The sequence below is a fragment of the Elaeis guineensis genome, chromosome 5 (assembly GCF_000442705.2).
Source record: "Elaeis guineensis isolate ETL-2024a chromosome 5, EG11, whole genome shotgun sequence".
Lineage (NCBI taxonomy): Eukaryota > Viridiplantae > Streptophyta > Magnoliopsida > Arecales > Arecaceae > Elaeis > Elaeis guineensis.
Window position 1 is genome coordinate 4,871,299 of NC_025997.2, and position 20,537 is coordinate 4,891,835.

The window sequence follows — 20,537 nt, forward strand, 5'->3', positions numbered from 1 at the left end:
TAGAAAAATCTAGTGGCCGGAGCAATAATACCTAATATATCAAAGCAAATATTGGTTGCCACAATTTGAATCAGATATGCCAGGAACCCACCTTTTTTTCCTACTTAATAGCTGAAATTTGAGCAGGTTCATCGATAGCAACACTGATTAAAAGCTAATGAGGAATCCAGTGCAGCAGATAATGAAAATGCCAATGCATATACAAATGCGAAGTCTCTAGCAGATGCAGTATAAACATACTCTTTTATATCTAAAACCAGATATTAGAAAAAATAATAACATCAATAGAAGAGCGAGGTGTCCAAACAGATGCGTTTAAATACAAGGACCCGTGATCACATGTACAACAACAAAGAGAAGAAGTGGAATGGGAAAGCTACTTTCTAGAAGAATTTAGGCATGAATCGAACAGGTGCACCTGTTTTCTGAAAATGATACAAAATTTGATTATCAGACACCAAATAGCCAGCCAAACGAGTAAAAGATGAGATCTGCACCAGAAACCTCAAGGCAAAATTTTTCGTTGTTCTGGCACCAGGTGATGGTAGCAAGGCAGGTGGAATCGAAGCGTTTATGAAGAATTCATTATTTTCTCTACCTAAAGCAATGGATGATTTCATTTTAGTCCCCTCAACTGGTCCCTTTCAGATCCGCCGCTAGGTCTCTTTTCACTGTCCCTTCTCGTTCGAGGTGGAGTACCTGGTGCTGTCAAACGAGAAGCATTTTGATTTGATTGGGCTTCAGGGTCGTAAGTTTGGGAAGCGAGGTAAGTGAGAGCAGTAACTACATCAGCTATTAAAGGTCTCATGGTAGGCTGCTCCTGAACACACATAGCAGCAACAGCAAGTGCCTGGTATAAGCCTCTCACAGGGTACTGACCCTGAAGCATTGGGTCAGCCATCTGTGAGAATTTCCTTCTGTCCTTGAAAAGGGGTCGCGCCTGCAAACAAACATATAACGCATTCACAAGGATCCATGTGTATGAACATTCTACCAAAGAGCCAAAGAACAAAGTCTTCACAGTAGGAATATTATTTGAAGTCCAAAGAATGAAGAATTCTTTTTCAGAAAGAACCATGAAAGCATCAGAGCCAAAAAGTTCTTTCCTTCACTAATAAGGTCTACAGAAGTGATTCCCCACATAACGAACCACTTGCCAAGGGAAGAACCAACCTCCAAACAGGAGTGCCACTTGCACCCATGACTCTCCTGTCTGGAGCTTAGCCACAGGCAATGCCTACTCAGGATTCAAAATGATTCTGGTACAGCCAGTCCAAGTCTTATACCCAAAGTTAATGTCAACAAGTACATCAGGTTTCATAGCTTAGAATCCACTTGTAACCTAGAGTAGGAAAGTTCAATTTAATGGGATTACACCAAACAGCAACAAAGTTACTTCATGGAAGTTTAAAGTAAAAAATAATAAAGAACAGAAGGAACTGAACCTCCCAAACTGTTTTTTGTTCATAGGCACATCGAGATTCATGCACATATACATTTCTCATTAAACTTCAGAGCTAGAGCTTGGAGGTCAAGTCATTTTCTAGAACACAAGTTAATAATTAATATTCTTGGAAAGAGATATTTGAATGCCTAAGAAATATGGGGTAGGAAATGCTTGTGCATGCTTGCATCTGCATAGAAACAAGGATAAATGGGAAGAAAGGTGGAGTCTCGTACCCATGCAACAAGATTGTGCTCCCCTGCAGCTCTAGAATTATCAATAGCCCTTCTTCCAGTGATAAGCTCCAGAAGAACAACCCCAAAGCTATAAACATCTGATTTTAGTGTCAATTGTCCAGTCATTGCATATTCAGGTGCACAATATCCGTAAGTACCCATTACCCTAGTGGAAACATGAGTTTTATCACCAACAGGACCAAGCTTTGCCAAGCCAAAATCAGATAACTTGGGATGATATCCCTCTCCGAGCAAAATGTTGGAGCACTTCAGATCACGGTATATAACAGGAGGATTGGCCTTATCATGCAAATACTCTAATCCTTTAGCTGCACCAGCAGCTATTTTCATTCTTGTGTTCCAGTCAAGCCGCTTCTTGTCTGGAGAAGGGTCTGTTGCAAGCATGGACATCAAATAAACAGGAATACTTCAGTGCAGAAAAGATAGCATATTTAGTATATGAGAAATGCAATCTGCTCAACAAAACAAATACACAGCATGATGACAGTGCATTTTACACTAGCTTACCATGAAGATGATCTTCCAAGGATCCTAATGGCATGTACTCATAAACTAAAAGCCTTTGATCTCCATCAGCACAATAGCCAATTAGGTTAACAAGGTTAGGGTGGTGGAGTAGACTCAACATCAGAACTTCCACAAGGAATTCTCTGTTTCCTTGCAAGCCATTACGGTCAAGCTGCTTTATAGCCACAACCTATGCAGAACACAAGAAAATTCCATATTATCAATTTAATAATGCTTTCTTTAATTAAAAAAAAAAAGCCCTTTTGCACTCCTCTTATTCAAGCAAAGCAGCAATGTCAAACCACCGCATCATTTTTTAGATTCAGAATGCAAGGGGTAAAAGAATAGCGGGGATGTAAGATTAAAACGATTTGAGCAAAGATTACCAAATATTTCAACAAAGTGGAAATATTGATGGAAAACAAAATATTATCTGACAAAATTCACTTTTGGGAGCTTAGAACCGTGTAAAAGCTAACTTCCAGTTTCAAAACTCTCTCTCTCTCTCTCTCTCATAGAGAGAGAGAGAGAGAGAGAGTAGTTTGCAAGTTTGCAAGCATAGCGAAATACGGTAAAAAAAAAAATGAAAAACCAAAGATTAACAGAGCAAAGATAGCAAAGGCTGACCTGGTTAATACTATCCAATTTGCCCTTATAAACTCGGCCAAACCCTCCTTCTCCTAAAAGACAATCAGCTCTGAAATTCTTAGTTGCTGCAGCCAGTTCACGAAATGTAAATGTCTGAGCAGCAATACGTTCAGATCCATTATTTGAGGCCTCTTTTGCATCCTGTGAGCTCTGTTTCTTTATATCTGACGAGGTATTGGATTTTGACTTCTCTGCTGCAGAAAAAACAGAAACGAATTACTAAAAATATATACTTTGAGAACACGAGAACAAAATGAATGGTCAAATAACAGGAAACAATTAAAATTTCGTATCATTGATTTAAAAGGCAAATATCACAGTCCCAACTGTTTATTGTCATTAGTCCACGAGGAAGACTCTAAAGAAAGTTCCACTGCCTAATTAAAAGTCACAGATCGCTAAATGCATATCAGTGGTCAAGAAATACTAAATATGAAGATTTTCCCGTTTAGAAGCCTCAGGTATTTCCATGCCACAGAATGACCGGATTAAAATCAGCATTGTGCACTCAATTCACAACAACAGGATAGCGACTTCGGCTGGAAGCCGTGAGGCAATATGCCACTCAATATTTAAACCTGAACTTAAATACAGATTAATAGGAAACCTAACTAGAATTGAATCAAAAGTTACAATTTTTATTTATTTAATAGGAAATTTGACTAGAAAAAGCATCAATCAGCGCATCAAGTTGAACATATATGCAGATATGAAAACACTAACACACCCCAGTTTAAACGAGCTAATCATCGACCAACAGAAAAAGAAAAGCTCATCCTATAGAAGCAACAGGAAATCTATTTCCAAGCGAATGGTTATAAGAAAAACCAAATATTTATATAGACAATTGGAGCAATCGTCTCCGCTCAAGCCTTATCAAAGTCATCACCTTTACGCTCATCGAGTCAATCAAAACCATCACATAGATGAAGGAGTTCCCTCGAAACGCCAAACCCCAACTCAACATCCAATCTTCAGAGAAAAAATTCATGAAGTCCTAAAAAAAGAACACCTACAGATCGAGTGACACCCCTCGGCAAACCCTAACTTTCAACTGGAATCCGGAGCCATCCGACCCAAAATCCATATCCGAGAACACAAAAATTGGAAGAAGCTGCCATGCCAAGCCGACTCGACCGATATAAAAACAACCAATGAAGCAAATGAAACGAAAAAAATAAAAGACAAATTTGCTATGGATTCCAAGCACCTGAAGCCGGTGGGATCTGATCCTTCTCCTTGCCCTTCTTGTTCGGCTCTCCGGCGCACAGAAAGCACCCCATCTCCCCTTCCCACCGATCGTTCTCGAGCTCTTCTTCCCTCCCCTCTTCCAGCTCTCTCAAGAAGTAGTGAGAAAACGCGAGTGACGGAGGAAATAAAGAGGAAGGACTCCGATCGGTTAAAAAACTTAAAATTTGGGGAAGAAAAACTTCACTTATAATTTAATCCCTGATCACTTCGTGTGCCGAGAGCAGCCGTTTCTTCGAATCCCACCAAAATGGAAAGACGGAGCGATCTGGACCGTTGGATCGAAGATCCACTCGACCGTGGGGCCCTACTCTTGACCAAAAAAACGCGGTTCTGGTATTCCTTTTTATTTAAATTCTTTTCGTATATCGATTTTGTTTTTACCTAGCAATACGGTTAAATTTTTTACCTTTAAATTACATCGAATACGTTGGGCCCTCTTTAAATTATTTCTTGTTTGATTTTTCTAACCGGCGGTCTTAAACCGGGCGACGCACGGGCAATCCTGGCCTCTTTCTTTATGCTTTTGTTCTAGAAAAGTTGTGCAACGCCAAAAGCTGGTGTGGTTCTGGCGAGGGCGAGGCAGGTTAACTGGACCAGCGTGACTCGATAGCCACTATTTTGGACCCCATCGCCAGCTAAAATGAAGCAAGAGAATATTTGATTGAAAAGAGCGAGTGTGTGAAATTAAAATTAAAATGGATGTCTTTTATTCTAATTATTTGATTGAAAAAAATTTCATTCTGATTCTGATTTTAGGATGGAATGAAAATGACTCAATCTATATAAAACTCAATCATTTCTCTTTTCTATGGATTCAAATTTTTATTTCGATTTCGATTTTGATTTCGGTCACGAACCAAATACTTCGGATGATTTGATCATTCCGATTCCGATTCCAAGCTATTTCAATTTTCATTCTAATTTCAATTTAGATTACAAATCAAACATCTCTTAAATCTCTTGATCTTTGACTCAAGTCTAACAGAGCGCTTATCATTTGTAGACCTCTAACCTTGTGGTTCAGATTGAAATGATGGTTGAAATTAGAAGTTTAGAATGATGGGCGTGAGTTAAGTAGAGGAGGGATGCTGGAATGATGGTTGAAATTAGAAGTATAGAATGATCAGCATGAGTTAAAAATACGATGGATAGTGATGTTGAGAAAAATCTTTGCATCGTTGGGGGAGAAAGGTGAATATGCCGAATTCTTTTAAAAAAAGAATGAACGTGGAGCTAAAAAAGCACTTCAATTTCTCTAACACAAGCAATGTAGTCCATGGTGATTTGGAAAGTCAAGCAATGCCAAAGCCCAAAGGCTTGGGATTGGTTTGGATTATAAGAGAACCTGTAAAAAAATAATATTCTTGAATATATATGATTGGTGGGCTATTAGCTAGATTGAAGTTGTTGGTACAGTTAACCAATCTCTGGCTACATAGCAAAATCAGAAAGAATCATCTGAAAATCACATCGATCAAGTTAACTTCTGAGTCAAGTCGATAAAAATACCGATCAATTGGTTTAGCTCTTAGATCGATTTTGTGCCGATCTGAATTAATCTATTTTAACCCTTAATTAAATACTATGATCGACTCAATTTTTGTTTGATCTTCCATAAAGAACATCGGTCTAGAATTGATCTGATCCGGAACAAAGACAGTTATTTTATAGCTCTATTATAGCTATTGTCCAATTCTACAACAACTGTCTTCCAGCTATACTACAGCTAATCACCATATGGACAAACAGTCCACAATCTTCATACAACTGGCCATTCTATTATAACAAACTAATAATCTAATAGATTCCTAACGACCTAAGCAAATTCTCTCTATATGAAAAAAATAGGGTACTCTCCACAAGATAAGTCATAATTCAAAGAGTTAAGACTCTATTGAATTCATTTCAGCTCCTCCATCGAGGGAACCAAAAGTTCTCACTCTCCTCACTCAAAACCTCTCTTATTGTCTTCCATTTTTTCTATTTCCATAATTTATTCTCAAGATCCCAGCTGACTTAAGTATCGAAAAATCTTAAATCAGAGGATACCCCATCAGTCTAGAACTTCTTTTGCAGTTCTATTCGTGGTCTATATCGATTTGACTCTTAGCAATTCTTCAGCTTGGTTCAATATCGACTTTATTTTTTTTCTTCCGAAGTCTTGTGGTAATAGAAGTGGTAGCATAATATGATTCCTCCAACAAATCTTAGATTTATTAAATTTATTTACAATCATCTATTGCTTGTAACAACGAGCTTTCTTTTTTTTTTTGAATCAGCACAAATATTTCTAAATCTTATTAATTTCGTTCCAACGGCAATTAACCTAGACATGGTTGAAAATAGTGATGTAACAGCTTTTTGAATTTGCAAGTTTGACAAGCTTTAGTATTGCCACCCATGATCTTGTGTATGGCCAAGAAGTATCATTTAACAATGCAAAAATGTTATAGCTCTATGCGTTTAGCATAGAATTATTGTTCTTTTTTTAGGTGAAACAATATTGATCTTTCATTCTTTTTTTCCACTTTTTGCCATATATATTTTCTCTCTTGCAACGCTGAAATTGGAGCTACCACTCCTCGTCAAGAGGTAGCTGGCTGGGAGCGGTCCATTTTCTATTTTTCAAAAGGATCTATGTATCTTATGTAATAAAAAATATTATATTAAGTATGTATATATATATATATATATATATATATATATATATATATATATATATATATATATATATATATATATATATATATATATGTGTATCCAATAAATACTGATCAAATTTTTATTTTAAAGGTCTTGATCATGCAATAGACACTTGCATTGCAAGCGAAGGCATGCATGGGAATTTCTTTTCCGTATTTTGATATAAACGTACTTTTGTTTCTTGTTTAGCCTTGTCTGGTAGGAAGTGAGTGTGAGAAGTTTATTTTTGAAAAAAAAAAAAGAGAGAGTTCAAGCACACAATGACAATGTCTGCGATCATAAACATTTATAGTGTGTATTTTGCACTACAAAATGTTATATAATCTTGGATGACTGTCATATCAACCATGTTGAAAATATGCAGCTCTCCTTCATCTTATAAAGTATCATGTATTATAATAAATCCAATTGATCTATATTTATGAGATGAAAAAAGCCCCCCATCTGCAAAATGAATGGTATAGTAATAATCCAAGAGTATACATCTCTTTGCGTTGTAAAGTATACACCACAGAAGATCTAAACTCCATGCATGATATTTGTGACAAAATGCAGAGGCTTTTGCATTTAATGTACAACTAGTATTTAAAAATTTTTAAGGGGCAACAAAGAATTGTATTAGTGTACTAATCAATTTCACTACCAACTCCAAGCATAGAAGACAAAGAATGGTATTCCATCGTAGCACTATGAAGATAAATCTGATCTTACTATATAAAGAAAAGGATAAAGATCTATTTGGATGATTGGACCTAAAATTTCATAGAATTTATGGGTTCAGCCACTGTAATCAAAAGCATGGATTATGGATTAGACTAAGTCTATATTTATAGATATTCACGACTATCTTTCCAGTGGATTGGCTCGAATTCCATAAGAAGAAAAAAAAACTTTCTGAGATCATTTTCTTCTCCTCGTGGGATTCGAGTCAACCAACTCGAAAGATGATTTTGAATGCTTGCAAATATAGTTCTAGCTTGGCCTATAATTTAATACTTTTAATGATTGGACCATGAGTTCATTCTATAGAATTTTAGGCCTAATTATCCAAATAAATTTTAAATCTAAACTTTTTCCAAAGAAGATTGTATCAAAAAATATTGCCCATACAACTTGCACATAGAAATTTTTTTTTTTTTTCTCTATAGGATTCGAAACGATTCATTCAAAAAATAATTTTAAATATTTATAAATATAATTTTATTCTAACATATAATTTAATATTTTTTTAATGATTGAACAACAAATATTATTGAATTTTGAGCTCAATCATTCAAACAAATTCTAAATATCAAAATTTTCAAGATAGGTCCTATTGAAAAATTTTGTCCATGCAACTCCCACGTAAAAAATCTTTCAAGTTAGCATCAACGTATTATTACAACACACCTTAAATTCCATCCGCCCACATGTACATTGCACAAGGCCCATGGAGGCATCCACATGGCTGTAAATATAATCGACACCGGAAAAGGCATTAGAATAGTCAACTACCACCCACTGCTGGAGTTTTTCCGATCCTCACTTCTTGAAATTTTGCGGTAGAATTTCGAGAAGACATGGAAATAGGCCAGATGATGCAGTTGTTCACCCACTTATGCACCCACAATTCTCATCCCCTTGAGAAAGTCCATTTCAGACACCCACCAGTTCGCACAGGAGACGGGTCCATTTTATTCAACTTTACCAGCACGAGCGCGGATCCTAGCTCACCCACTTATAAATATGGCAGCTTAGCGCCTCCTCCTTTTCTTCCGGTGCCGTGGGGTTCCGCTCGACGATAGAAAGAGTGAGAGAGGAGCGATGAACCCTCCTTCCAATCTTCTTGATGAGGCCCTGGGCCTCGGCCACGGAGGAGCCATGGCTCCGCTCCCCGCGGGCCGGGTCGTCCTCGTCGAGGACTGCGTCGAGACGAGCGGCGCGTTCGTTCTCCACCACCTCCTGAAGCGCGCCCTCTCCGCTGGCGAGGGCGATGGGGCCGTGCTCTTTCTCGCCCTTGCCCAGCCCTTCTCCCACTACGACCGCATTCTGAGGAAGCTAGTAAGCAATGATCCCAAATCCTAACCCTAATCTTTGGTATTGTTGTCCTCGTCGTTTTCTCAAACACCTGATGCTCTTGTTCCCTTGTTTCCTCCTTTTTCCTTGCTTCTCTACATTGCTGTTCTTGGTTTCACTCGGCATCCGAATGATGGTAGAATGGAAGTCATCGAATCGGAATGGTAGGCCTTTTCCACGACCTGAATGGAAAAGTCCATTCGGGATTCCACCTTGTTCTCGGGATAAAACTATATGATAAATTCGAAGACTGATTGCGATCAAGATCCATAGTTATATGCGGAGAAAGTAATCAACGGAGTTATGGTGAGATCATGCACGGATTTGTATCGAGATTAATCTCTAGATTGCTTAATGAAGTTGTTAGGATCAATGGGATGGGTGATTTTTTTTTTGCCTTTACCCGATAGAAAAAGCGCTCAAGATTCAGTTCTTTTATTGTCAAAGCCATAGGGCTAGGCATTTTGTAGAAAGCACTTCTCGGACTGTACTGGGTAGATGTGAAATCTTTGTTGAAATATTGAAGTGTCTCAGAGGCAGCATTCTATTATTTGAGGGTGTGACTGGGCGTGACTGATAGTTGTGGTGATGAATTTAGGGTTAGATTGATCAAGAAGGGAAAATAACAAGGAAAAGGATTGAAGTTAGAGCTTTCTGTATCTATTGAATTATTTTGGGTATGTTAAACTAGCAAATTACGTACATCTATATTGTCTATTCTTCTTCCTGGGTTTGTATGGCTTGGATAATTGATCCTTGTAAGATTTTTAACTGTACATGTTCCGAAAGGTCACATTGCAATTTAACAAGGTTCATTTAGAACTGCAAACTTGTGATGCCTTTAGTATCAATCGGGAGCTAAGGATTTGACACCTTGAAATAATATGGTCTAAATAAAACTTGATTAAATTACCTAATTATTCTGGCCTCTGATTTTCTTTCAAAATGAATTCTCTTTCATTATTACTTGATAGTTAAGGAATATATTTCACTTTTATTGAAGATTTTATTTTTATTGATGTTGAGAATGAGCAACATGATGGAAGTTTTGAAATTCACATGATAAACAAGTCATTTCAACTTTTTCAAAACCCTTATGATGTTATTGTCTTGTTTTCTATTCTTAAGCACATTCCACCCTACAGGCATGTTTTAACATTATAGATGATTTACATTTCCCTGAGCATTGATAGCTTCCCATTTTCTCTTTCACACGGAGATGGTGCCCATGCCAATTGAATTATATGTGTGTTTACAATTTTCATGCATAATAATTTTCTGATATTAAACAGTTTGGTACTTAATTTTACTTTTTAAGTTGATTTTTTTTTAAAAGGTATTTGTTTAACATCTGCTTGTTTGGTGTTTCTTCCACTTCAGAGATGTTTCAGAACATGATGACTGTAGTATGGTAAATCTAGTACATTCTATTTGATTCAGGGTTGCAATCTATCAGTACAAAGGAGCAACAATAAACTGCACTTTTTTGACATGCTTAAGCTAGAATTTCCAGGTGAGTATGAAGCTAAAGAGAATTGCTTCCAGCCATCCATTACTTGGTCTTTCCTATACGGCCCTTGATCTGTACTGCTGATTTTTCTACTCTAAGGACATCATGGTGATAACATCTTAGTGTGATGTGATTTAGTTAATTCATCTTGCAGAATAGCTGATGATTCTTGACTTACAGGTCTGACTGAAGGAAATGACATTGAAGGTGGATTTGTTGAATTGTATAGTAAGATTCAAAGGGCTATAGAAGCTAGCAGGTCAAAGGAATACAGCAGAGGCTGCATTACCATCATGATAGATGACCTCTCCCTTTTAGAGATAGCTGCCTGTGGTTCTATAGATTGTGTCTTGGACTTTCTGTACTACTGTATTAGCCTCACCTCTGAACTGGTTAGAAAGATGACTTCAAGCCTGTCTTTCCTTTTGCTAATTCTTACTCCTTTGATTGAATTCCTTTTCATTTTTTTCAACAGGATTGCTCTCTAGTGATTCTGAACCATGAAGATATCTATTCAAGTGAGGAGGCCCCAAGGCTCCTTTCACATCTGGAGTACCTTGCAGATATTGTGATAAAAACAGAACCATTAAGTACTGGTTTAGCTGCTGATGTGCACGGACAAGTATGTTTATTGTTACTTAGTAACATGAGTTAGTATTTTCTTCAATTTGTGACATCATTTAAAGTCAAGCTATTGAAAAGCTTTCCACCATTTTTCACTGTGTGATATCTTTGTTTTTGTCCACGATAAGAGTTGTAGAATCCTTAGCGCTTTTTGGACCAGAACTTTAAAAACCATTTGAACTCCAAATGATCCAACAAGGACATCCACACTGTTTTTAAGAGACAATAAAGATCACCAATAAGCTTGAGAAATAAGGTCAAGCACTAGCTGTTATACAATGAAGAGTGATGATTCACTGATGACCATCTTTGCAACATGAAGCAGATAGGGTCAAGGAGCTCATGATGCATCGTCAATGATGGTCACGTGCCAAATATTCGAGACTTTGCTTACCACAAAACTAATTCCACTCTTTCTAGAGCTGGCAGCAAGAAGCACATGCTATAACATTCTGTGGTCTTGATCGACATTAAACTACCTTAAAAGGGTGTGAACTTAGATGATGGATTGAACATATCTTCAAACATGCATATTTTCTTAGGAATGTGGGCATCTGTAAGGTTGATAAGAAGATCAGTATAATTGTCTTATTTTCACCTCTGTAAAAAATCTTTGAAAGCTTTGTCTCCACGTAATGTTTTTGCTAGGGCTTGCAATGGGTTGGGTTAGGTTAGGTTCAGGTTGGGTCAAATTTAGGTCGGTAAAAACCCTTGACCCTTACCTGACTGATTGATAGTGATGTCAAAAGGACCCATATCAAATCCATTTATTTTGTCGAGACTCATACCCACTTGCCAACACAATTATGGCTCTGCTTATTGGCTATGTACCTTAAAACAAGTGAAAGAAAAATAGAGCCAAGAAGAAGGAATTGGGTGTCAGGATAAAGTGAGAAGAAAATAAAGTGGATAAAAAAGCATTGTAAGTCTTAAACATGATGTTTTCTCCACTTTTGTATTAGTATATTTATGTTCTTCTAACTATTGATTGCACAGTGCTCCTAAACTATTCAATGATCCATCACAATCCATTATCCTATGGACATAGGGGCTTAGGTTTAAGGGTTTGTTTAATGCATTATGATCCATTGCTTCTTTATTTTATTTTATTTTATTTTTTTTTGTGGGTGGGGGTTGGGGGGGTCAAACCCAAAGCTGACCATTTATTATTGGGTTAGTCTTAGTAACCCGAGCCTAATCCGTTTTTTAAAAACCCTCACCCGATACCCAATTTTTCTGGTTGGGTTGGCAAGTCAAGGCAAGAACTTGCCACTCTTTCCAACACATTTTTATAATCCTTGAGAGGTACCTCTTTTGTGAGCAGCGTAACTTAAAAGATTTGGTGATAGGGTTTTATGGGCTTGTCCCTAGCTGAAGGTCATTATACTGCCCTTTCATGGTTTACTCGTAAAGGTGCTCTCCATTTTACAAATCTGCCTGGAAAATGGTGTAAATTACATGTTAAAACTGGCCCTTTCTCCAGATTCCAATATTTATCATGTAGTAATTCAGTTAGTCTTGCTGGGGGATATATTGAAATGCATTGATATTTGATAAAATTAATTTATCAGCTTAGCATGCAAGATCACCCTTTTAGTCATACTTAATTATCTGTTGCTCTTTTGTGTACAATTTGTATGAAATCATTTTTCTTGTTTTGTTTAAATTATGCTAATGCATGGCCGAACAGGTATATAGCCTTATGGTTTCCCATCATAGTTTGGCAGCTTGAAACTAAGATGTTTCAGGCAATATGCATATTGTGTGTGGGTGTGTGTGCGTGCGCGTGCGCGACAGATACTTAGATGTGTGTGCGCGTGTGTGTCACTTGCAGGTCTTTGAAATAGTTTCCAGCTTACTGAGTTATAGTTAACAGTTTGATCCCTCCCGAAATAATCTCTTTCTGGATTTTCTCTGCTTTGTCAATGCTCACTCGAGGCATTGTAGACAAAGACATACTATGATCGGGAAGCAGGGAAGTATGCATTTATCTGATATATCTTTTTGTTCAAATAGGAATTTTTTTCTATGTCCTCTTATTCATGGAATCCATAATGGAACATGAGAATAGCAAGGTCCTGAGCAAGAGACTATGTTATAAAATTAGGTATGATGTGCAGCTCATTAATCTTTCAAGTTCTCGAGTATTTCAATTCCGAGCCCCTTTTTGTTGACCGCTACTATAGCAAGGTTTAATTTAAGCCCTGAAGTAACTTTGAAGCAACAGGAAAAAAAATTAGGTGCACATTCTGAAGAAATTTTTTCTCGTAATGGCTACAAGATTAGGATGTAATATGTGAACCAGCAATGAGGGTTGTTGTACGACAAACTTTTAATCAAGACCTCTTCAATTTAACATGGGACTTTAGCCCTCATCATGAGTTTACTATATTCCTCCCCTGCATAATTAAAAGATAGAGTGAGAGCAGGTAACCTACTAAATTTTCTTGAAATTGTCGATGAAGTTTTGGACATACAATCAAGAAGCATGCAAAACTGAAAAATTACCAGTGCAAGAAATAATCCAACTCCACAACCTTCTCAGTGATGCTTTGTTTTGGGGAGCATGCATTCATAAAAAAACAATATGCTCCATGAATGTCTTGTCTCAATTTTGCTGATCAAAATTTTGGTTGCTTATTGTATTGATGATCTGCACCCATCGGCAATTTTCTTTTACTCAGGGAGTCTCTTGTATCTGGTTAGATTATGAAATGGAGCAAGTAATACCATCGAAATATACATTCTAGTTGCATCATGAAATTCCCCATTTGTATTTTATTATACAGCATGAGAGAACAAAGCAATGGTGAATCCATGGATCTTGATGCTATTCACTTTTATGGAAAGATCATTACTTTTACACTCTTTAAGATTGAACTAGAAAAGCCCAGAGCACCCTCGAGCCACCACTGAACATGACAGTTTCTTGCCATTAAGAAAGACCTCATCATCCTTTGTAAGGCACATGTCTCAATGGAAACTTCTTTTTGGCCTCATCTTTTACTGCCATCATATTCTGCCCACTTGTAATTAGTAAAGAAATATACTTTACCTCATACACATGTTAATTTTTTATTTAGTTAACACTTATTTGTTGCCAATGTATCTCTTCATTCCCTCAAGTTTTGGCACATCTCAGCATGATGCACTCTATTTAGCTCCTGTAGTCTATCTAATATCTAGTGTATCATCCAAGGATTCAGATCCTAGCGGAACGTCGGGACAAAGTATCATTCCATGTGTTGGGATAGGATCATCCCGCTAGCATCCCAACATCCCAATCGGGACATCTTGGGACATCCTCTATCCCAAGTATCAGGACGGGGTGGGTTGGCGGCACGTTTCATTTCATCTTGTTCCATGAAAAAACTGGGACAGTCCTATCCCATGGGATTTAAAACCTTGGTTTTATCTCTTCAAGATGTTTCATTCCTTGAGTGGCTTAATTTCTAAAAATATCTATGTTTCTGAGTTTTTATCTTCTTCACCTTTGTTTCATCTAACCTTTTCATGGACTCTGTTTGACCTCCACCTTGTCCTGTTTGAGGATCACTGTAAGGGACAGGAACCTTATATTCTTTGCGAGATAACCACCTATGTACAAATCTAATAGGTATACAACCCCATTTTCAATTCAAAAACTCTGATAATGGAATTATCATCTGAAGCAAGTATAAGATTGTTTACTGCAACCTCATGATTGCATAAACTCCCCTGAACTCCTATCCTTATGAAGATTAACTATCCATGCATATTGTGCTGCATCTACATAAGGTACTGCACCAATGTTATCAATATGGTAAAATGTACACCTTTGTCCCATTTGTGATGGGTTGTCACCATGCAGTGGCCTCTATTGAGTATTGATGCTATGTGCTGGTAAGTAGATATTGATACATAGCAATTAGGCATCCATGCTACCTTTTTGTTATAATTCCATGCTGTCACACCAAAATATATATATATTTTTTGGTTCAACGATCCAGAACTTCCCCCTCTTTTTGTTTTTTTTATAAATGAAATTTGAGGGCCTGGTCTTTAGTTTGGGCATGCTCATAAGAAAATCATAATTTTGCATTGGACTAAAAGTTAAAAATCAACGTAACTCATAAACTTTATTTGATCTTCCTAGGATGCTGGTAATGTGTACCAACACCTACAATATCTGGTTCATGTTGAAACATAGTTGTACATCCCTTTGTGATTTTTATCATAATTTTGAATCTTATTGTGTGGTATGTGTGCATGCAAAGTTGTCTTGTGTCAGTTCATATGACAAATTACTTAAAACTATGCAATATACTTGTTAAATGCAATCAGCACCCTATCTAGGATACTACGTGATTCCATATATATCTAAAGATTAGTGAAACATTATATTTCTTTTCTTTTTTTCTGGTTTAGAACATATTTATAGGATAAAAAGAAAATAAAAAGTTTTTGCTTGGAAGACATTGTAGCTATCATTGCTTGCAAGTTACAAACTCCCTGGAGATGAGCATTTTTCTTTTTCATGCCTATACATGCTATGTGTCTGCATGATGCAACATCATAGGTGGTGTGTCAGTCCCTAATAGTCACATACACAGTACACAAAATTTTTCCTCTTAAATCTCAAAATTTTGGGTTGAGACATGACAGGACCATCATGCTAGATTACCATCCCCTTCATCATCTGCCTCTCAAGTAGATGATAGCTATATAAGATTATTTTTCTTCTACAAAATGTGGGGATGTGGAGTGTATTCTAATCATGAAGTGCATGTGCCTTATCTAAAAGTCTCAGCATGTCTGCAACAAGTGACATGCATCCTTAAATACAGTATTCAAATTTTATCTTATTGTTGAAATTTTTCAATCCTTTTCTTTATTAGTCTTTACTAGCCCATGGGTATTACATGAGAGGATCTTCTCCAGTTTTGCTCTTCTAGCTTCCTTTCATGTGTTATCACACTTTCTGGTTGTTTTGTTTTGACTTCATCTCAGTTATTTTCATATTTTGCTGGTTGATGCATCTCATCTTTAACCTCCAACTGCAGTGAAATATTCTTGGTGTTAATTTCCCCATCTTCAGTATTTACTTCAAATGACTGCATTCAAAGACTATGTTTCTGAACCAACCCAACATATCGGATTGAGGAAAAACACTGACTTTGTAGTGATTCCAGATGTCTGTACAAGCACCTAGGAGGCTAGGACTATGTTTACTTAAGTATTTACTCACGTGACTGCATTAGCAGACGATGTTTCTGAACCAACCCAACATATCAGATTGAGGACAAACACTGGGCTTGCTACTGATTCCAGATGTCTGATATGGACAGGAAATGCTACAATATTTTATTGTATTTGAGATGAATTTGACCCTGATAGGAAGAAGTTCTAGATTCCTTTATGTCCTAAGTGTACTATGTAAGCAATAATTAAAATTCTTCACTGTTAATCTTTGATATTGAAGGTTTTAGCAACTTCACTCCAAGCTTTTCAGAATCCTTTATCTTCCATCCATGTTAGCTTTAGGTTTCACCCTCCGTTTTCCTGACTTTTCGAGACATATCCAAGCATCTTGCCTTGTCATGACCTTTTGTCTTTATTGCACATCCTTAATCAAATAATCTATGTCATGCAATTTATTTGAAATTTATTTTTATCTATACTAGTTTCTTCTATAATAATGTGGACCAGTAACTTTATGATACCATACGTAAAAGCTTAAAAATGGTCATAATGGATAGCAGGAAGGTGGGTTTGAAAAGAGCTGCACTCCACTTAGAGGAAGACTGAATTGTAGGTGGTTTACCCTATAGTTACCGTAATTGTTTAAACTTTGGAGGAACCTTGCTAGAATCTGCATGATCTGGTTAAGCTTTGTGAAACAGTGAGATGTCTCCTTGTACCTGAGAGGCAAATACATAAGCATATAAATATCAAACTATAATGAGTTCGTAGCTGCACTAAGGGGCATTATCTGTACCCTACATAAAAAGCGAGAGGTCAAAAGGTGTTTGGTTCTCGTATTGCTGAGCAGTGGTGGGGCTTCTGTACACATTTTATGATGTCTTTGGAGCATGGAGTGGGGCCAACAAACTGGATCTCACATTAGGGATCAATTGTTGAAACTTGATCAAAGCTGCTGCTACTTCCGTTGGTGTCCCACCTAGGAGTGCAAGTGGGGAATGTGATACATTTTCTGGTGGATACCAGAACTCTTTGGATTAATCCTGCCTCCTTTCTCCTTTCTCCTATACTGCACCACCTTGTGCTGACTGCACTGCTGTTGCACCACTGGAGTGCCGCCTCTCTGACTTTCCTCCAGCTCAGCTGACAACCACCATTACCCACCTGGTTGGTTTGTTGATCTGCCAGCACAGTGCCACTATTACCTTTTTGATTCTCCTTGCTGCTTTGTCAGTCACTCTACCCTCATTGTTGATCAGCTCTGCATCAATCACTGAATTTGACTATAAAAATATGAAGAGTGCCTGACCTATAAATTTTCCAGACATAGGAACATGTTAACATATGTTCGTGTCAAATTCAGGAATCTTGAAGATTTTACCTTTACTAGTATAACTTGTACTTTAAGCAATAGTTGCGATGCTTACTTTGGAGAGACTCTGAATAGAATTATTGAGGTCTGTATACCATCCATGCCTTCCGTATGGTTGCGTAAATGCCATTTGTGTTGTTGATTTTATCACTAATTATATATATGGAATGTATAAAAGCCCAATCATGACAAAAGAAAAGTAGTTTGGTCTACAGCATTTTATATGTTTGTTTAAATTTTTTGGGCATTACTGTTGCTATAAGACTTTGTTAATTGTTATTAGATTCTACATATAGTTTAATTGACTAATTGAAATTGGTTATCTGCATCTTTTTCATTGTTGATGATCCATGAAACATTCTTTATATACATTAATTGAATGAACCTTCAGACTCGCTTTATGGATCTATAATCATCTTCAGTTGAGAACATTTTACAGCAATTTTCAAGTTGACATTAATTGTGTAAATAATGTCGAGTGAACCTGGGTTGCTCCTACTAACAACATTTTTACTGCATTTTATAACCCATTGTAGAGATAATACATATTATGGCATTATTTCCAAGTTATTTTTACTTCAATCATTTGCTTCCTAAGCAAGCCTTAGGTAATTATGTTAAAGAAGTTTATCACACCCCTGTTTCTGTGGAATTGCATTTTCGAATGCCTTTCGAGACAGAAGAGTTTCATATGTATCCGGTCAAGTCTTTTTGTTGATACCTCTTTCCAAAACCCATTCCAAAAATAGGGTGAGTTTAAATCTCTTTATCTAATTTCAATTCTTTGTTTATTCATGTATCTTTCCTTAAAGTCTTTTAGTGTAGGGATATGCTACAATCAACATAGGGATATGGAACGTCACCCCTGTGAATCTGCCAATTATAGGACTGCCAATGGGCAGATGCTAGGTCCCTGGGTGATGTCACCTGTATGATGCTCTATGTTACTAAAACATCCTTATGTAGGAGCTGCTTTCGGGCATCCAAGTTATTATAATTTGTTAATAGAGTAGTTTAAATGAGTGATAAATTGAAATACTGTGAAATGTGAATTATGTAAATAGGGTTAGCTAATAATGGCTCATCATCAGTTTTAAATTCAGTTATGTTTCATGTTAACTGAGCTTTCAGGAATCTTTACATTTTTATTACCTTGAAACTGATGCCCATGCTCATCAACTAGTGTCCTCAGGTTTTTATGATGTCTTGAATTAAAGAGGAGGTTTTTTATTTAGTTTACTCAAGTTCACAGGCAATGCTATAATTTTTCTTAGTTTCTTAAGTTATTCATAGATTTTGTTCATTCTGACAATTCCTGAATATCAACATAATTGCTGGAGAATTTGAACCTGTGTACTTCTAGGCACAATTAAACCTTCAGTTCACAATTAATGAAACACTTGTAAATCAAAATGTTCTTCTTCTTCCTACCAAAAAGATGATCTTTTTTGAAAGGTTTCTATGGAAAATTGCTCATCTCCGGAGTGGAAATGACCTCTCCTCTTATAGCATTACAAGAAACCTTAAACCCTTGATTTTAACAAAATTCTCTTGACTTTAACCAAACAATTAACCCAACAAACATTCCGACAAGTAACAGAAATTTACAAGCTCTTACAGATGCATCTGGGATTCAGTGTAGCTTTGATATTTAGTCCTTTAAGATTTACCTAGAAAGTCTAGAAGGGCTTGTTTGGTTGACTAGTTTTACTGAAACAGAGTTGGGGAACAAAAAAAAAATCAAAATCAACGAATTTTTTTGAAAAGTAGTTCTTTTTTTCCCTAAGAAACCTGTCTGCTATATCTGACCAGTCACTAAACCAGGAAAAATGAGTTTTATGAGAAATATATCTCCCTTAGTCTTTGATAAAACTGTTTTTGAGAATCATGTTTTATGATTACCTGGTTAAGAAAATTTCACATGCCTTCAAATAGCCATAAGCAAGTACTGGATCCATGTTATCCGCTGCATTAAATTGCAATACTTGATAAAGACTATAATTATTATATGCAAATAATTTACGAATATCTGAGTGTGGGCCTAAAAGAAGTTTCTACTTTAACAATGAAAGTGTAAGACTTGAGGTGGCTCATAGTTCCATTGCAAATTTTTGACAGTTGACTATTTTCAACAAAGGGACTTGCAACAGACATGGGCATTCAATGAACAAAATTCATAACTTCCACTTCAAGGTGAAGGAAAATGGCGTTGAATATTTTTACCCAGGAAGTCAATATTGAGGTGGCTCATAGTTAATGATCCACATGGAATTTGTAAGTGCATGTAATTTTGATGATATGTGCAATATCATATTATTTCACATTCATTCTTTTATCTTTTAAATAATGAAAGTCACGGGCTGACCCTTGCATATATTCTTGCGTAATAGGTTTCTTCTATATTAGTACTGAACAATCAAGTAAACAATTTATTCCAGGTGTTACTGTTGATCTTTTTGTTCTTTACTGATTGGAAGAAGCGGCCATGAAGCTAAATCACCAAAACATATTGGTGCTACTTGGCAGGAGGAAGCTTTCATGATATCCTCTTCAGGCAGGTGTTCTAAGTACCGCCAGTGTTATGTACTTGTTCGTCTGTTGAAAAGATGTAATTGGAACTTTTGCTGATCATGCAGTGTATGGTTGGTATATAATTTTGGTAGATCTCGGGTTTTGTGTTGGTCTCTTCTAGCTTCCGGAAGGATAAAGCTTGCTGGTCGCGGTCGCGGTCTCGAACTGAGAAGGCAACGTATGGATACACCTATAACTCTTCTCTTCTTTGCATGTCGAGATGTATGGCTAGTGAAATTAATCCCATTTATCTAGGATAGCTCGATCAAGTTGAAAAAACGTTGGCTGGACGCATAAACCAGAAGAAGAGGCCTGTTTAGGTTGGTTGGAACAGGTTCTTGGGGGATCATGAGGGACAGAATCTGCTACCCATCAAAGAAAGTGGAGTAATGGTGCTTTTGAAATCTTATTTGA

General features: G+C 36.8%; 2 protein-coding genes across 5 annotated transcripts; one reads left to right on the top strand and one right to left on the bottom strand.

Annotated features, from left to right (window-relative positions):
• Window positions 1-224: 224 nt before the first annotated feature.
• Window positions 225-4,243, bottom strand: LOC105037035 (probable serine/threonine-protein kinase PBL7). Of its 2 annotated transcripts, none has more exons than XM_073257227.1 (5): window positions 4,067-4,243; window positions 2,836-3,050; window positions 2,209-2,398; window positions 1,681-2,072; window positions 225-940 (listed from the first exon to the last, which is right to left on the bottom strand). In XM_073257227.1, exons 1-5 carry the CDS (start codon window positions 4,137-4,139, stop codon window positions 617-619), a joined length of 1,194 nt encoding a protein of 397 aa, XP_073113328.1. In that variant the 5' UTR covers window positions 4,140-4,243; the 3' UTR covers window positions 225-616. The 2 variants fall into 2 exon arrangements, with proteins under 2 accessions (XP_073113328.1, XP_073113327.1); XM_073257226.1 differs by having other exon boundaries at window positions 299-940; window positions 2,836-3,047.
• A 4,219-nt stretch (window positions 4,244-8,462) lies between these two features.
• On the top strand, window positions 8,463-20,214 carry LOC105044677 (elongator complex protein 6). Of its 3 annotated transcripts, XR_012141333.1 has the most exons (7): window positions 8,469-8,850; window positions 10,306-10,378; window positions 10,556-10,767; window positions 10,851-10,997; window positions 19,671-19,826; window positions 19,991-20,106; window positions 20,189-20,214. XR_012141333.1 is itself a non-coding variant. In XM_073257228.1 (6 exons), exons 1-5 carry the CDS (start codon window positions 8,614-8,616, stop codon window positions 19,791-19,793), a joined length of 792 nt encoding a protein of 263 aa, XP_073113329.1. In that variant the 5' UTR covers window positions 8,463-8,613; the 3' UTR covers window positions 19,794-19,826; window positions 19,943-20,214. The 3 variants fall into 3 exon arrangements, 2 of the variants coding, with proteins under 2 accessions (XP_073113329.1, XP_010920964.2); XM_073257228.1 differs by having other exon boundaries at window positions 8,463-8,850; window positions 19,943-20,214; XM_010922662.4 differs by having other exon boundaries at window positions 19,991-20,214.
• Window positions 20,215-20,537: the final 323 nt, after the last annotated feature.